The sequence below is a fragment of the Protomyctophum parallelum genome (genome assembly GCF_964188405.1).
Source record: "Protomyctophum parallelum genome assembly, chromosome: 7".
In the NCBI taxonomy this organism is placed as follows: Eukaryota; Metazoa; Chordata; class Actinopteri; order Myctophiformes; family Myctophidae; genus Protomyctophum; species Protomyctophum parallelum.
The window spans coordinates 35,262,102-35,281,043 of record NC_139705.1 but is presented as its reverse complement, the minus strand read 5'-3'; the positions used below and the strand labels follow the sequence as shown (position 1 = coordinate 35,281,043).

Here is an 18,942-nt window from a genome sequence, read left to right as displayed (position 1 = left end):
CAGTCAAACCTCCAACTGGTTCAGAGTTGAGTTGTTTAATGGCCAGCGGACGACTGGTTCTCCTGGGAGGCTTCCAGGTGTGAATGAGTTCAGTTTTTCGTGAACGTTAAAGCAGGGCGGTTGCTGAAAAAAGCACGCTTGCTCTGCAACCCAAGAATGAAAGGGGTGAAAGTCATCCTGGGACACACAGAAAGGGGGTACTGTACACCTTTTAAACAGTACAACATCAGCAGGACCATAACCATGATGCATTGCAGAAAGAGCCAGAGCCTAGTTTTTGCCGACCGAGAAACATTTTAGTTGAATGTGTGTAATGGTAATGTCAATGGTTTGGAATAACAATGGTGCTACAGTGGGAAGTATATGTTTTAATACAGAAATTGCTGTGTTTTAGGGATGTGCATGACTGACAAAAATCAATAGTTGAGCAGGGAAAAAAGACAGACAATTCTGTTATTCTCTTCACTGGAATAGATAATTTTATTAAAAGGTTACTGCTCAAAAACCGGGCACTTGAGAATAATACTTAACCTTGATTGGCTCAGCTGGCCGACAATAAATCAACTCGCAGGCCATGGCGACATAAGATTCACTGAGTGCCGTCCATGCGTCTGTGGTTAAGGCCAGCTTTGGGACAGTTCATTGAGATTTTGCTGAGATCTTGTGCAGTCCCCTCATAGAGCTTTTCAAATGGAGTGGTCACGTTTTATGGGATGGGACTGTGTATTCAGATTCCACAATTGCTAAGAGCACACAGAATCCCTGTCATTCCACAAAACTAATTATCAGCATGTCCTTCACTACCATCTTTGTGATTAGTGCTCTAGAGCAGGGATTCTCAACGTTTTTGGCTGGGGGTCGTGAGACATTTCCGGGGGTCCCCAGCCCCTCCCCACCCCCAATACAAATCATAAATGAATATTGAAACCAGATATAATCATTAAGGAAAGTTTATGCATGTACTATGTAAACTCTTCATTTCCATTCTCCAGCCATTCATTAAAAAATATATATATTTTTTTTTTATATATATAATTTGGGGACCCAAATCAATAGGTCAATGGTTCTCTATCTTTTTTGAGCTCTGGACCACTAGCATACAGTCAGGGTCGGAAATATTTGGACAGTAACACAATCTTCATAATTTTGGCCCTGTACGCTACCACACTGAATTTTAAATGAAATAATTGAGATGCAATTGAAGTGTAGAATTTCACTTAATTTCAGGGTATTTACAGCAAAATTGGAGGAAGGGTTTAGGAATTGCGACAATTTTCATACATAGACCACTCATTTCAAGGGACCTTAAGTAATTGGACAATTGACTCAAAAGCAGTCTCATGAGCAGGTGTGGGCCATTACTCCTTATTTCATCATCAATAAAGCAGGCAAAAGGCCTAGAGTTGATTTCAGGTGTGGCATTTTTTGGAAGTGTTTGCTGAGAATCCACAACATGCGGTCTAAGGAGCTCTCAATGCAAGTGAAACAGGCCATTCTCAGGCTGCGAAAAAAGAAAAAATCCATCAGAGAGATAGCAGAAACATTAGGAGTGGCCAAATCAACAGTTTGGTACATTCTGAAAAAAAAGGAACGCACTGGTGAGCTCGGCAACCCAAAAAGGCCCGGACGTCCACGGAAGACATCAACGGTTGATGACCGCAGGATCATTGCCATGGTAAAGAAGAACCCCTTCACAACATCTACTGAGGTGAGACAGACTCTCCAGGAAGTAGGCGTACCATTATCCAAGTCTACCATAAAGAGAAGACTTCACGAGAGCAAATACAGAGGGTTCACCACAAGGTGCAAACCATTCATAAGCCTCAAGAATAGAAAGGCTAGATTAGAGTTTGCCAAAACACATCTAAAAAAGCCAGCCCAGTTCTGGAACAGCATTCTTTGGACAGATGAAACTAAGATCAACCTGTACCAGAATGATGGGAAGAGAAAAGTATGGAGAAGGCTTGGAACGGCTCATGATCCGAAGCACACCACATCATCTGTAAAACATGGCGGAGGCAATGTGATGGCATGGCTTCCAATGGCACTGGGTCACTAGTGTATATTGATGATGTGACAGCAGACGGAAGCAGCCTCATGAATTCTGAAGTCTATAGGAACATTCTGTCTGCTCAGATTCAGCCAAATTCAGCAAAGTTGATTGGACGGCGCTTCACCATACAGATGGACAATGACCCAAAACATACTGCGAAAGCTTCCCAGCAGTTTTACAAGGCAAAGAAATGGAAAATTCTACAATGGCCGAGTCAATCACCTGATCTGAATCCGATCGAGAATGCATTCCACTTGCTTAAGAGAAAACTTAAGGCAGAAAGACCTGCAAACAAACAACAACTGAAGACAGCTGCAGTCAAGGCCTGGGAAAGCATCAAAAAGGAGGAAACCCAGCGTTTGGTGATGTCCATGGGTTCTAGACTTCAGGCAGTCATCGCCTGCAAAGGCTTTTCAACAAAGTATTAAGAATGAACATTTTGTTTATGATTATATTCATTTGTCCAATTACTTAAGGTCCTTTAAAATGAGGGGATTATGTTTGAAAATTGTTGCAATTCCTAAACCCTTCTTTCAATTTTGTTGTAAATACCCTCAAATTAAAGCTGGAATTCTGCACTTCAATTGCATCTCGAGTGTTTCATTTCAAATCCATTGTGGTACCGTACAGGGCCAAAATTATGAAAATTGTGTCACTGTCCAAATATTTCCGGACCTGACTGTATCTCCGTTAAATAATGACTGTTAAGGGCTTGACTTAATTCACCTCGAATTAACAAATTAAATGAAGCCCTTAACAGTCATGATTTGATGTCAAGCTTTCCCCCCACACCACACCCATACCCCCCCTCCCAACACAACAGGGGTCCCCAAGATTTTTCATGTAGATTTCATGATTTCATGAATTTCATTCCATTAATACCATAAATAACGACACGAAGGGAACCATGCACCTACTCTTTTGCTTGTTTCACCCACTCTTTTACTTAAAACCATCATGTGACAATACCCAGCAAGCATGGTCAGGACCTCGACGAATTAGTGACGTCTTGATTGTGGCCCGATCAAGTCAAACCAAGACTAGTCGGATCTGGCCCAGAATATCACCTGATTTCAACCAACATACATTCTGCCCACTAAGACGGACGTCCCTAGATTAATCAGAGAGAGTCCGATCGAGGCCAGATCAACTTAAGTCATATCATAACTAGTCAGATCTGACCCAGAATAAACTATATTATTTCAACTGGTGAAGGCGTCCTGGAAATGACATAAAGATCATCCCCATATGGGTTGTGATCTGGCCTAGTCCTGAACGGTGACGTTAAGGACGTCATCATGACGTCATCATGACGTAATTTGGCTTGCTGGGTAAAGTTGATTCTTGATTCTTAAATTAGAAAACTGAAAACATGTTAAAGAAGTAGTGAAAATCTCTACAAGCTCACAACACTTTCCACTTCTGGGTCCTGGGCAAACGTCTCATTTCTCTTCTTTGCTCAAAGTTTAAATGTGTAAACTATATTGGCCATTAATTGCACAGTAATAATGGCCTATGTTCTGGTATTAACTACACCATTCATTTAAATAACATGCCTATTACGTTTGTTAATTATTGGGTATAGGGAGGGTTAAGGGACTTTATAGCATCAAAAGAGACCCTGTGTCACCGTGTGTATGTCCATTTGCATGGCTGTCATTCTCCAGGGACCTGTTCAACGCTGCCTTCCTGTCGTGTTGGTCGGAACTGAGCGAGGACCAGCAAGACGAGTTGATCCTCAGCATCGCGCTGGCCCTGACCTCGCAGGACATCGCTGAGGTCACACAAACACTGCTCAACCTGGCAGAGTTCATGGAGCACAGTGACAAGGTTTGCAATGAAACCCACTATAAACTGGCCACTTTGAGACATGGCAGAAGTTTGTTCTTTTTGTAGCCTTGGCAGAGGTATATGGAGTTTGATTTGATGTTGTGGAAGCCAAACTTTTAACCACTTTGAACCTGGCATACCTGTTTTTGCATGCCATTATGCCTTAGATGTCGTTATAGTAAAGAGAAATGTTAATCTACAAGCTGATGATGTGCCACAATGCGATATGTTGTGAGCTTGTAGATATTTTCGCTATTCATCATACGCCAAAGTATAAATGAAGGCTTAAGTGGTTAACATACAACGTAGCGTAATGTAATCTTTTTGTGTCAGCACTCTATATATTTCACTATACAATATCACTATACAAGCGCAAGCAATGTCATTTTGAATGCAAACAGCAGGTGTGCTTTTGTTGTAAATCTTGTGTTTTCTCTGTCAGGGTCCTCTGCCTCTGAGAGACGATAACGGCATTGTGCTCCTGGGCGAGAGAGCAGCCAAGTGCCGTGCCTATGCCAAGGCTCTGCACTACAAGGAGCTGGAGTTCCAGAAGGGTCCCTCTCCGCAGATCCTGGAGTCTCTGATCAGGTAAGGAGCTCCCAACGCAACACACTGTGTTTCCTAAAGCAGACCATCTCAACCATAGATTGATAGGCGTTGCAGTTCGTTGGAGCCATATGTGTGCAAGAGGGAAGTGTGGAAGGCACGTTACGTCACGCTGTCACTCAAGTGATTACTGGCCAATCACAGCGCATCTTTTCCGGGACTTATCAGACCCGAACATGCGCTCTGTGACTCACGCTCATGCTTTCCGCGGGGCTTCGCAAGGACTCTCAGGAATGTTTTGCCCTTGTTTTGCCCTTGAGCACATACGCTCCAGAGCCGGAAAGGGAGTCTACCTTTATATGTCTATGATCTCAGCCTGTGAGCCGTGATTGCCAAATTATTGGCAAAATGCTACGATAAAAAATATTTTTCTTTGTTTATTGGTTTTTTTCACAGAAGCATTATTTAAATACTGAGTTTGAAAAATAATAAATGGTGGCATTGACAGCTTCTCTTAAATAAACCCCACAAGTATGACATAAAAGAGTAAACACATTGAATTTTCACCCCAAAGAAAAAGGACAACAGAAAACAAGACAAACAAACCTTAAATACAAGATCAGTAAAAGTTGAAAAATAAAAGGCAGACAAAAACAGACAAAACAACAGTACACAACATCCTATAAACAATCATAGGTACATGATACATCCATAATCCAATCCAATACAATCCATACAATCCAATCACAGTATAAGCTAATTTTAAAACAAAAGTCCAGCAGACCTCACTCATCCCCAAGCAGAGACGGATTCAAATTCTGATTAACATTGACATTTTAATTGTGATACCGATAAAGAGGAACTTGAAGTACTATGCTAGTTCCATTGATCCCAGGTTTATTCAATATAGAACAAACATGCTCTGAAAATGCCCACTTTCAAGATTTTGAAGTGGGCCTTGATCCTGTGTCCTATAATAACTAATTAGCGCAGCCATTGCCAGTGCTAAATAGTATTGATAATGTGAATTATTAGTGAATAAATAGTCTTTGCGTTGCCAGACTGCTTACGCATACTGTATACTGTACATCTGATGATTCGAAGGACTGCCCTAAAAACATTGAATTGCAATTATTTATTAAATAAACAATGGATTACTCCCAGTTTCAGCAATGGAGGCTCTACTTAAGAGATGTTGGTCTAGTGAATACTGTAAATATTCACGTAGCAGTAAATGGGCAGCTGACGGCTGATTGTTTATGGCTGAGCTCATTACGCTTAAGCATTCTTAAAGTTGAAAACCTGATGTTCTAGAGGGCCATTTCACTGGTGTCTGTATTGGTGGAATGTGGCACTTGGCTCTGAAAAACAAATGCCAGCCATTGAGTTGTTCAAAGCAGGCATGTCACTTACATCATTGACTGAGTGTAAATATTGACAGAGTGCAGGCTAAATGACTGTATTGCTGTGACATCATTTTTTTTTGTCTTTCCCTGTTAAATCCCCTCGTTATGTATATTTTGACATGCAGAACGTAATGCATGGAAACCATGCATGGCTTAATCATCTTGGACAGAATAATAAATCGTCACTGAATAGTTTACACAGCTAGCTTCTCAAAGAATATAAAATGGATTATGAAAAATGATCTGAAATAACAGTCCTTGTCAGATCATGACTCAATATCCACTGTATGTGGAATGTTTTGTTTCAATCATTTAACAGTGGAATAACTAACCACTGAATAGGTGAGGTGAAATATGATTGACTTTTATAATTTGGATATAGGGAATGTACAGTACACAGAGCTTCTTGAATATTTTTGATGCATAGAAATAATACCTTTGGCACACGCAAGGGGTAGCTCATATATAACCTTTTACTGCAGGTGCTGCTAATCAAGCCTATTACCTTTTTAAGTGTACAGTATCTGTTAAAATCTTACTAAAACCTGAGATTGCACTCACCATTGAAACATGTTCTTATGATAACCAGTAAGACGCCTGACGGCGAGAAAGGGCGAGGTCGCGTGCACGCATCCGCCTAGGTGACAGCAGACTGCTGGGCGAGCGCTGGCGCTTTGGCATGGGGGTCAGATCAACATATAGAATGAATTCTGTACTGGCTATATATGGAGCGTGTCTTGAGTGTACAGGGTTTGATGTGGCCAGATCAACATATGGGATGTCAGAACAGGTCAGCTCCATATATGGAGATCTAAGGGTGGCAGCGGGGGCAGTGTCTTGAGTGTACAGGGTTTGATGAGGGCCCAGTTAGGGCCGGGCCTTAATCTTTGGGCCTGATGAGAACTCTAGTGTGGCTGCAGGGGCAGTGTCTTGAGTGTACAGGCTTTGATGAGGGCCCAGGTAGGGCCAGGACTTAATTTCGGTCCTGTTGAGAACTTTTAATGTCTGTATGGGCCACATATTCCCCACATATTCCCATATGTGGGGTTAATATTGATGACATCAGTGATCTCCATCCCTGATGATGTCACGTGATGTCATCATATATGGTCATGACTGACGGGAAATGCACGATTTCACAGTAAATGACGTGCGGTCGCAATAAATACTATTCACTGTAATGTCACATTATTAGTGGAACCCTGAAAACTATTGTAATGAGGCCCGGAGACTTCATTTATTAGGGTTAGCTCAGTTTGTGACAGGTGGTGCAATTTGGTGGACAAAGGTCAAGGTTTGCGATGAGCCATGTGGCTCAATTACTCCCCTTGTTATGGAAGTAACTGTGAACTACCACCAGTCAAAACTGTCTTGCATTCAACCAAATGCAAATTGTATAATATATGCTATTTGCAGCCTAAGCATTTTTTTTTAAATCTTGATCAAAAGCTCAATGAGCAAGTCTTGACAGTAAAGAATATTGTCTTTCTAATGTTAGAATGGCCTTAGACCCCTATAGTAACAGAGATTGATCAGCATCTTTATAATTCTCTACAGATAATTGATGCATTACCTGAACCTCCATTAATCTTCTGTAGTCTATACATGCTTGGTAAATATTGAGGTTGGCGGGTGCTTTTGTGTATAGCAATCCTTTACTTAGAAGGGACCATTGGATGACTCTCAGAAATTTCATTTTTATTATAGATGAAGAAGTGCTTGTCTACACACATCCTCCTCCTCTAAAACGCTTGCATATCGTCCCTGTCGGGTGGAAACCTTGTATGTCCAAATTCATATTTTTTCCAGGAAAAATAAACTGCGTTCAAATGCATCCAGTGTAGTTATTTACTCATAACCTGGTTAATATTTAGAAAACCTACAGACAAATGTAACCACCTGGTGTCTCTATTTTGGGCATGTGAGAGGCTGAAATGTCTTTCAAACTAAATGTATGGGATTTAAACAAATATTAATATAAAATTCTAAAAACTAAAGAAAAAGGGAGATACATGGTTTCTGCTCGACAGCGATGATATCCACAATCATCTTTTCCATCGCCTCTTCTCACCTCTGCGCTCGCACTCCGTCGGCCTCGTATGAAGAAATCTGTTTTCCAGGCATCTAATTGGACGAGCGCCTCCTTTTCATCTCTGTGAGCGTCTGGAATAGTGTTTCTCCGGGGGTCTGTTTTCAATTTCTCAGGGGGCCTTGATGATGATGAATGATGGGAGGCAGTGCCGCGGCGTTTTCGATCCCTCCATCTGGTTCTCACCTCTTCAGGATTTCCCATAAAAAGATCTAGCATCGTGGTGCACAGCAGAAAGCGCTACGCAAAAAAACCCACTCTCTCTCTCTCTCTCTCCCTCCGTGGAGGAATCCGAAGCACACATTTTTAGGCTTTTTTTTATGACACTAAGCACCGTCACTGCTACTTCAGCGTTACTGACTCATGCTGCTTGCAGGTGAACTTGGCATCGTTTCCAGAGCCTGTTCTCTTCGTATTCTTCCCTTACATATTGAATTTCAGGGTTTGCAATCGGAGTAAGGTTCTTTTGACATTATAAGAGATGGAAATGCACATTCTTGTTTTTTATTTTTTTCCCCTCGCTGTCCTAGTAGAAAGCAGACTTTGATGCTACTCCTGGTTCAGATTTCGGTGCTGCTCCTCCTGGTTCACATGCCGGGGTACACTGTATGAATGAGACGTATGAGGGACTTGGATCAAGTCAAACCAAATGATTTAGCTTGGAGCTTGACTAATGATTCAGCTTGGAGCTTGACTGTATGCTTGGCCCTATACAGCCTTGCTGTATAGCCTTTCTCCTGTAACTCCAGTTACGGATCCATTTTACCCTCTCACAGTTAAATGAACAAATGTGATTTTTAACCATGTGGACAGAAGTTGTGTAGTTTTCTTGGTGGTAGCTGATGTTGTCTTGAGCTACAAGAAACCACTAAGCCTGATTTATACGTTGTACAGCGCAGTGTTGTTTTTGGCAGCAAATTTAGATTTTAGTTTTCATTTTGTTCTAGTCACATTTTAGTCACCTGGAATGTTGTAGTGTTTATCTAGTTTTAGTCGACTAAATATCATTCATAAGATTTTAGTCGAATAAATATACAGTTGATTTAGTCGACTAAAATGTATTTTGTCGGGTCTTGATGCCGTCGTAATGACCATACAGCCGATCTACAAGCTCGCAACGCTTTGTGAGCTTGTAGATCGGCTATTTTCAGCATGCAACCAAGTGTAAAATAACTTATACTGGATCTCTTGTCCACTAGTCCCTTCCTAACATTTTAGTCTAGTTTTTATTTGTTGACGAAATTGTCAATATATTTAGTCTTAGTTTTAGTCATCATAGGTTAGTTTTTATTTAGTTTCCATTTATTTTTCGTCAGTGGAAAAAGGTAGTCGACAAACATTTCTTGTCTTAGTTTTAGTCGACGAAATCAACACTGGTACAGCGGTGTCATCGCAAATAATTGTATTTTCGGCAAGGCACATTGTTATATGACGGCGTATAAATAATGTATTATTGAGCCTAAAATAATTACGCTGAGATGTCTAGTTTATCGGTCTGCACACAGTGTACTAAAAATACAAGTGTTCTACATTGAGTCGTATGGACTGGCACGTCACACTTCATTTCCACCTTGTTGCAAATGGCTGATATGCTCGACTAAACTTTTCCACTATTTGAGGTCATTAAGCAGCTCTAAGGGTGATGTGAATAACCCAAGGCCGTCATTTGGGTCTGCTTTTCCCTAGAATTCCTAGAACAGCTGAGGAGAGCCATTGATCAAGTGTCCTGATCCCCCAAGGAAGAGTTGGATGTCTTATTTGATTTATACCACTGATTTGAATCAGAAGGATGTCTGGTTGATTTTAATGATGGGAACATGGATCTGTCTGGGTCAGTAGTTATATAAACCCCTTTGTTGAAAAGGCTGAATTAATGTACAGTCTTTCTCTTGCTTGATTGTTAGCATACTACCCATTGTTAGCATTAACCCCAAGCTTGTACATCTGCAATTTTGAAAAATCTTGAAAGTGTGAGACCTGATTGATTGATTGATATTTCTTTATTCAAGCTCAGCCTATATGGCCTGGCTCCAGCCCTGAATCGCTACCATAAACGGCTGGGTTTGATTGGCCATCAAACCCATCACTGGCTATTAAATCTCCCTATGATGAATAGTTTCTTTACAGAAATGACAGGTTTTTACAAACATCATCATCATCCGACATATTTTACCGTTTTTGTTTACATGCTAGTATAGCGCTCGTTGACTGTGTCTGACTGTCTGTTTGGTTAGCAACCGGGTTAACCATAGCCACATGATTGACATTGTCATCTGCTTTCTTACAATTTTGATTGGTTGGTATGAACCAATCACAGAATACTGCCGCTTTGGCAACGTCCATCCCAGAAACGGCTGCCGTGGGAACGGCTTTCAGTCTGAATAATGAAGTGAAACGAAATGAAAATTCAGGTGTCAGGCTACAACCTTTATGGACTTACAGGACACTTTTAGAATTAATTTGACATAGACAATGAACCAACATGACATGATCAAACAAATAACCAACTAAAACACTCAAGCTTCATACTGTACGTGGCAGATTACCGGTACATAAATAAAACGAAGTTAAAATACATCATAACATACTACTGAACAACTGGTTCAGACCTATCCACAGCCTCTTAGACACAGAGAAAATAGACAGAACTTGTACCTTACTTTAGTGAGGACTGATATATGGAGATTGAGAAACAAGGTGAAGTGTTTTCCTTTAACCATAATGCTGATGTCTCCATCTCCGCTCTGACTGATGGCTGGCTGGCTGGAACTCAGTGTCATTGCCTCCGGAACATCTGTTTATAGTAAATACACAGCCATAATGTGCTGGGCACCATGAAAATGGAATTTCAAATAAAGTCTGGTATGCTGCTCAGATGGTAAAGAGTCTGCAGACGTCTTCAGCAACAGTGCATCCTTCTCAAATGGACTACAGTCCCGTCCAGTGCAGTGCAGGGCTGGGCGCTTTTAGATTGATTTAAGTCTGCTACAGTCCTGGCCTGGGCCTTGGCTCAACGGTCCAGGCACCTTGGCCGGTAGCCCGAGTCTGGCAGTGTCTGCGGGTTCGACTCCCGATCCCCCATCTCTCTCCCAAATTTCCTGTCAGCCTACTGTCTGTCCCTCTATAAAAAATAAAGGCGAAAACCACAAAAAAATTTGTCTGCTACAGTCCTGATAAAAAGGACTTTCTATTGCATGTTGTTTACAGGGTATAGTGAAAGTCTACGTAAAGGCAGCATGAACTAGCATGGTTTCCTATGCTAGTTTAAGACAGGGCAATTTAAATTAGCAAAGCAAATAACTCCATAACGGTACAGTATTTGGGAGTCAATATCACCATTATGTTTGTCAGATGAAACCTGGCATATATCCTCTCGGTTTGCCTATGAGGACCTTTGCGCGACCTAGTCCTGATTGGCTGGCTCGTCTCTAGGCTTCCAGACACGCCACCTAAGCCAATGGGAGTGCCTCCTAAGCCCTGAAAGGCCGCAGCTCGTGTTAGCTCGTGTTAACCCAGAGCCCCTCACAAGTTGTCACAACCATAGAGTGGCTAATGTTATGAGCTAACTGGAGCTACAGAACAGAACACAGTGATTGAACTAACATGTTATTATATCCAAGAATGAGTGGTAGAGGTGAAACATTACATACTGTAACTCCAGCCCCAGCCCACCGGAGCTCTGAGCGTGCGCATTTTGTGCAATGAGTTTAACGCTAAATTGCTTATTTTGATCACTTGAAAATTATTATTATTATTTATTTATTTTTAGACATCCGTCTTTCATAATGACTAGTTACGCTAGACAGTGTTTTGTCCCCCAAAAAGGTTAATCTGCTGCTAAACCCCTTGCGCACATGCTCAGAGCTCCAGTAGGCTAGGGATGGAGTTATGTATTTTTTCTCCTCTACCACTACCATTCTTCCATATAATAACATCAGATTAACCCATTTAGGACTGAGGCCGATTCTAAAAAAAAATCTTCTAAATCCTAAAAGTTTTCTGAAAAACCTATGTTTGTATGTCAGTGGTGCTCAACCTTTTTCATGTCAAGGACCCACAGAATTATTTGGCCACGGACCCTCATCTGAAAATATGTTGTTCCAGGGACCCACCAGAAGCAAAGATTTGAGTTAAAAAGGTTCGCTCTGACAATAATATATATTCAGAGATTTGCGCCACATTTTCACGATTTTCCCAAAAAATAGCAGATCTACAAGCTCATAGTGCCTTTATGAGTACTCGGCACTCTGTGCCGCTATGAGTACAATTCTAACTTAAGTTCATATTGCAGAATAAAAAATAACCTCAGGAATACAAAGTTTAAGAAAACCAGGCTTTGTGATGGTGTGATGAATGATCCACTGAACCTCCTACAAGGGAGGATAAATGCATATAAATTGTTTATATATAAATCCACTTTCTCCTAAGCAGATGTCCTTTTTTATCAGAATTCTTATCATTCACTCAAAATGAGTGATTCATGGGCAATACCTTGAGGTACTACTATCCAAGTGTTTACACAGTAAAATCCTCAGTGCTCACTTAGATCTGATAGTGTACAAAATAAATGGAGCCAGTACCCGTATGTATTTGTACACACACTCAGATGAATGAACACTGAGGATTTTACTGTGTGCAACATTGCAACGTTGGTGATGGAAACAAACAAACAAACAAACAAACAAGCAACATTCCAAGTGTTAATTTAACGACGCTGAGTGTTAATGGGAGTTTGCACTTTGCAGTGAAGCTTTCAGTTTGAAGTTGTATTAAGTGCAACCATTTTAACCTTGTTGTTGTTCTGACCAAATTTAAAGCATGTTTTCAGGTGAATGTGTTATACTTAAACATACTGAAGGTTTGATTCAGGATATCCACAATCTGGATTTTCTTTTCCTACACTAAATGGGTTTTATTTCAGATAATTCATGGTTCCTGTTACTTACTGTGAGCTATAAATGATAGGATATCTATTTGATGGCATATTGGTTGGTTGGTCTTGATAGAAAATAGTTGCTTTTGGCCAGAGGTCAAAAGCATAACAGCTTTTGGCCAGAGGTCTTTGATAAAGGTCTTCGACATGAAGCATTAGAATCCCTCTGAAGGACCACTGTGGAAATAATCACAACGATATTGATGAACCTCACTGTCATAACCATCCATCCATCCATTTGTAGACTCAGAGGTAAAGCAGCAGTCCGGAACTTATTTCAATGAATGCAATGCTATTTTAACCAACCTGGATGGTAGAGTGTGTTTATACAATGCAACTAATACATCTGCAGTGGTTGGAGGTGGTCTCCCAGTCCCTACACAATTACTACGGCCTGAAGCTCATAATAACCACAATATTATCCCTGACCGAGTAGCTTTTTCTTTGTCTTAAAAATGGTAGAATAGACCAGGGGTAAAATCCTGGGTATGTCATGCAGATTTCAGCTTTAAATGAACACTGATGATTTGGCTGTGTGCAGAGAGTGTCCATATAGGACTGACCACCCAGGAGGTGCATTGAAACCAGTGGTGGAAGTACTGTACTTGAGCACAATTTGAGTGCTTTCACTTTACTTGACTATTTCTATTGTTTTATACTTTAAACTTCTACTCCACCACATCTCAGACAGAGACTTTTTACTTTGGTACTGTAAGTATACTAGAATTCCGCGGGCCGATATAGTTTTGTACTTTAAATCAAGTCACATTTTTAATACAGGCCTTTTACATGTAACAGAGGATGTTTAAGTGTACTCCTTCCACCACTGATAGAAGCTCAGGCTTTTGTCCACCACTGATTGACTTGGGCTTGGTCTTCCTGGAGCACAGGTTTGTGTGGATGGGCTTGCTCCCGAGAACACAATGACCCGGTCATTTGTCACTGTCAAATTAGACTTGACAGAAAGCCATTCTTATTGAGATGTCTTGCAAGAGGTATGAATACATGTCAGTCTTTATTTGGGACCTTGTTCTTCCGCAGTTCAGCACCTCGTTAAATTCTGAATTTATGACTTTGTTTGAGCTAATGTAGGCAGCGTAGCCTTTCTGTCTTTGGGCATTCAACCATTGGAATGTCCCAATTCGTTAGACACAACTATGTTCTCCCAGACAAGCACCGTTTTTCTTTTAACAAAATGCTGCTATTGTTTACAAGTACTAAAGGCAGGGTTCACTAGTATTTAACTGGATGGCAGTTGTTAGAATTGTGTGTGTGGTCTTATATGCTGAAATGTCATTATTTGCCCTGAGACCTTTGCCCCGGGACGTTAGGAGATCACCAAACTGTCAAGAGGTCAAATAGTTTAAGGCAGTGTGTGACATTGAATGCACGAGCAATTCTCATTGGATGTCGAGCTCCCCAAAAGTGTTCTGTATGGTGGCATTAATGTTGCAAATAAGTAAAACTCACGGTTTTCTTAAAAATACAAGTTTATATCACATAAAACATAATTATAGAGCTGTACACATTTTACATTTTACAAATTACACATTTTACTACAACAGTAGGTTTTTACAAATAAAACCTGTGGTGTAATTCATAGGAAATTGTTTGGGTGGTTAGTTCCATTCCAGTAATTCACAACACTGATAGATGTTTTGTGATTTTGTCTTATTACTTGTAATAACCTAACCTCACTATAGCTTGTAGTCAGCTTGTGTTATGCCTGTTTTATACTTAGTTATGTGCCGTGTCACACATCGGCAATAGCCGATCTACAAGCTCACAATGCGTCACGATGTGGTGCGTTGTGAGCTTGTAGATCGGCTTTGTGATTGACACCTTAATGCTTCTGAGACTTGTCTAAGGGAATAACGTATCCAGTTAGCCCTTATGGAATAGTGGTAAGCTTTTAAGAAAATAAAAACAAATATTTTCAATGATAAATATACGAAAAACAACTACAATTTACAATCAAACACGGTGAAAACACAAAACACAAGACACAACATTCAACCACCGAAACATAACAGAACAACTCCTAACTGTTGCACGGACATGCGTACAGTATCATTCTCATCCAGGGGGTCCTATAATGTCTGAAGCTCTTTAGGGCCGAAAACTCTGTGGTCGGATCTTCATCTCCACCCTCTTCAGGGAGTAGTTGGGCCCGTGCCAGCCGTACCAGGTCATCCCGTCTGAGTTCTTGGTGTGTTTGCCGTAGCGATGGAACACACCGTTGAGGTTGGAGTCAGTGCAGCAGTTGTACCAGTAACCACCTGTGACAAAGATAGGACCAAGATTAGTCTTAATTATTGTTCGCCACGCTATAAAATCTGCAATTGCAGTATTAATTTAAATCTGACCAACAAATTTAACTTGTTCACCCTCAGAGTTAAAAATGTGGTATTTATCACTTTTTGCTAACCTTTGCGCAGCGAAGCGCAGTCATCCACGCATTTGTCATTGTCCTTGCCCTTGGTGCTGAAGTTGGTGTTGTTGTGGTAGCGCAGGGAGTCTCCGGCATTCCCGCTGTAGTTGGCGATGAAGAGCTTGTAGCTGTTGAGCTCGTTTTTGATGGTGAAAAAGCCATACTCTGCAAAGCGAGTCTCCCCCTCCCAGTCCTGCATCGGGGAAAGGATGACAAGAGGCTGATTTAGAGATCAAGTTCATTGGTTATTGAAAGTGTGTGCATGTGAGAATACCGACATCGAAAGGACAGTGTTTTGCCTTTGAGGAAAGGTTGCGAGTGTGAGTTTAGCGATGGACAGCTTCAACAAACACGCACATACCTCCATCTCTATCCTGAGCATGCTGGGCTGTCTTGTGAGACGGAAAATGTGGTCATTGCCCAGCCAAAAGTCCCCACGGATGGTACCAAAGCCATTCTTGTACTGCTTCCAGTCGCGGTTGAACGACGTCAGGCCCACCTTGCGCCTCTGGATCAGTGTCCAGCCTCCACCGCTGCTCTCCATGTCACAGAACACCTGAAACCAGTGGAATCCAGTTGTTCTTTAGTTCCTGAGCTGATGAGCCTAACATTCTACTTTAAAATACATAAAAACACCTTCTAAATCCTGACCTAAGTTTTCTGAAAAAAAAAGAAAATCCCAAAATGTTATGCTGCTATATACTGTACATAGCAACAAGAACCCCAAAGGAGCTTAAGCCTAATTATTCAAACTTTGTCTAATGACTACTTCTTGACAAAAATAAAGAATCTTGTGATGCAGTGCATTTGCATTTTTCACCCATGATGAAGTATAAACTAGGCTTTAATTTTAATTTACATTTAAATTAGGCTTTGATATTAATTCGGCTTTTCAGGTTAAGGCTCTGACTTACATCCAGCTCAGGGGTTCCCAGAAACTCATCTTTAGGCAGTTTGTACTCTCCAGAGATCTTGTAGTTTCTGTTGTACAGTGACGCACAGTCATACATGGCATCTACGGGGAGGGGAGAAAAATGTTAGTAAAAAAGAAAGAAAATAAATTTTAATCACAGTACCTAATAAGTACCTACATAATAATGTTCAAGTAAGGGGACAGAATGTGTCCCTGCTCAAAAGCCAGTGAGTTCAAAACAGAAGGAAATTGTTTAGGTTCTATGGCACGGTATCATATGGCGATGCCATTAGGAGGGCTATGACATCATTGGCTACTATTGGAATCTTCACTGTGAAATGTGCAGTGCTCATTTAACTCTGAGAGTGTACAAATCGGGTCCATTTGGGTACATGTGTACACTATCTGAGTTATATATGGGTGAAATACGACTCAGATTTTTACTGTGCATAATAGAGGGAAGAAAGGCATGTGTGAGTGAGTACAGTGTCTGACGTGAAAACCTCCACTCTAATCTTAACTTCTCTTCCTGGCCTGCTTTTCCTGTCTGCACAGTGTCTCTGTCATTTAAAAAGCCCTATTCAGTGATCTCTTCTGCCAGTGACAATAAAGTTGGGCTGCTGGACCAGGCTAATTGGCTATTAAAATAATAAACTGTGCCATGCCTGGTTAAGTCCTCTCCACAGCAGCCAATGCTGATTAATGGTTTGTTAGAGTGGAGATGACTGATGGAGTCGATGTTGGCTTTAGGTAGAGTTAGTCTTTATTGACAGCCCACCAGACGGGGCTCTGCGGCTCCAAATTATGGCTTTTGGCTGCCTCAGAGCAACCCAGACAAGTGTGTACACTGTAATCTATATTATCAGCAGTCTGGTGCCTGTGATTCAAAGCGCACAAGCGTGATTATATAGCTTTCCGTGGCTAATATATATGTACGTTGTCTTGTACATGACATTGTTTGCCTATTTGTCAGATTAGTTGTGACAATACTGTACGGCATCCCATTCCAGTGAAATTAATGGTTTGTCTGAATTATTTCTGTGGGATAACTTGTTATAGTATCTCGGCGGTGTCCATGAATCATAAATAAATATTAATAATAATTCTAGAAGATCTTGTAGTACTTTCCAGCCACACTCCACAAACTTCTTGAAGAGGTGAAATGGTCATTCAAAGCGCAAGTTTACTGACTGGTTGTTAAAGACAGCAGACTTTCCAAGCTTCAGACACATTTCCTATGATTTTGAAAGGGATTATGGCTGTGCGCTGCATACAGAGCAACCACCGGTAGGACCTGCACACCTGGAAAGTGCATCTGGTCGCAGATGCCGAACAGACGTGAAAGAAGGAAAGAGGCGGGGTAGCGTGACTGGGAGCAGGATCTGTTTTGCCATGTGGAACTGGTAAAGGTTTTACAGTCATTACTGCTGAATTATTAGTCTAAATACTTTTCACACAAAGTGCTGTGAAAAGACTTCTCAATGGAATCTAATTGCCACAGTTGCTTTCTGTAGAGCTTTGTGTTGGGCAGTACCTTTAACACCTGCTGCATTAACAGCTGCACGGCCAAGCGTTGGGGCTCACCTGTCGAGGTTTGGGTCACGGACTGAGCAGCTTGCAGCTGCATGATCTCCACGCGGTTGTTGATCTCCGAGTACTTGCTCTCTGCCTCTGTGACACGGGCCTCCTGCTGCCGGTTCTGCTTATCCAAGTCCATCATTTGCCTCACGACGTTCATCAAGTCCGTCTCCTGCTTGCGGTTCATCTCCTCCAGAATGCTGGTCAGATTGGCCACCTGCACCTTCAAGGAGCGTACATCATCGCAGCAATGATTCTTGGATGGCTTGGGCGGTGCCAGTCTCTTCCTGGGGTTCTGCTGTGCCCATGTCTCGACCATCAGGAGCAGCGTGATCCCTAAAGCCAATGCGCTCAAATTTACTTTTGCCATTTTGTAAGCGAGAAAAAAAATCTAGATCTTTGCAAACCAAGTCAGAAATGTTCTATTTTTTTCTTTGGCTCGCTGTGTTTAAAAGTGGTGGATCCCAGTAGAAGGTACTCTGCTGTGCTGTGCTGGAGGTCCCAGAACGAAGAATGGAGATCTGTCTGCCTCAGTCAGTAGAAGCCCTTGTAGCCTTGCATTGACCAGCCGTTCTCTCTGTCTTGTCTCCTCACTAAAGCTCTGCTCTGCCTGGTGCATCTTAAATATTTTCTGCACGTGGGTTCCTCCCCCTTTCTCTGCCGGTGCACACCAGTCACTGCTGCTGACCCCCACCAACCTCCTGGGTGGAGGGGCCTTCCCCACCCCACCCCTCCTCTACTCTCCTGCCCCTCCACCTCACCTCCTCCTCTCTCACTTTCGCTCGCTCCTAATGGCTCGGCCCCTGTGTCTACTCTCTTTGTCAGGTGTTGAAAGTTTCAGGGCGATGGTGTTTTTTTCCCTTCTTTTCCCCAAAGCGCCTGGAAGAGCAGAGGAACAAAAACAAAGGCTCCCATCTGAACAGAACCCTTTTCTACACAGCGAAATCCAGAGATTTAATTTAATTCTGAGAGTGTAAAAATGGACCAGTTTTTGACCCGTGCCCTGTCAAAAACACAGACTTAGTTCCAATGTTGAATGCAAAAATAGCCGATCTACAAGCGCACACTGCATCACAATCACAACAATGTATTGTGAGCTAATAGAGCTGCTATTTTCGGTGTCCGGCGTTGGTGCACAACTAACTATAAATTTGGCTATAGGA

The 18,942-nt window shown here is 41.7% G+C and overlaps 2 protein-coding genes across 7 annotated transcripts in view; one reads left to right on the top strand and one right to left on the bottom strand.

The window, feature by feature from the left end:
• The window catches only part of mtor (mechanistic target of rapamycin kinase), a 141,249-nt gene that overhangs the window by 40,321 nt on the left and 81,986 nt on the right, over positions 1 to 18,942 (top strand). For all 6 annotated transcript variants that reach the window (XM_083769578.1, XM_083769579.1, XM_083769577.1 and 3 more), the window contains exons 28-29: positions 3,721 to 3,883; positions 4,326 to 4,471. In XM_083769578.1, coding sequence (XP_083625704.1) covers positions 3,721 to 3,883; positions 4,326 to 4,471 — 309 coding nt within the window. The remainder of the gene's footprint in view (positions 1 to 3,720; positions 3,884 to 4,325; positions 4,472 to 18,942) is intronic.
• angptl7 (angiopoietin-like 7) lies at positions 14,330 to 18,387 on the bottom strand. The gene is made up of 5 exons (XM_083770354.1): positions 17,786 to 18,387; positions 16,203 to 16,303; positions 15,650 to 15,844; positions 15,286 to 15,481; positions 14,330 to 15,136 (listed from the first exon to the last, which is right to left on the bottom strand). Exons 1-5 carry the CDS (start codon positions 18,147 to 18,149, stop codon positions 14,967 to 14,969), a joined length of 1,026 nt encoding a protein of 341 aa, XP_083626480.1. The 5' UTR covers positions 18,150 to 18,387; the 3' UTR covers positions 14,330 to 14,966.

Excerpts from the sequence above, each read along its gene's own strand:
- angptl7 (XM_083770354.1), bottom strand. The coding sequence starts at position 18,149 with ATGGCAAAAGTAAATTTGAGCGCATTGGCTTTAGGGATCACGCTGCTC. Across the intron at positions 15,845-16,202 it reads TGGGAACCCCTGAGCTGGAT|GTGTTCTGTGACATGGAGAG; the intron begins GTAAGTCAGAGC and ends CACTGGTTTCAG. Across the intron at positions 15,482-15,649 it reads TGCTCAGGATAGAGATGGAG|GACTGGGAGGGGGAGACTCG; the intron begins GTATGTGCGTGT and ends TCCCCGATGCAG.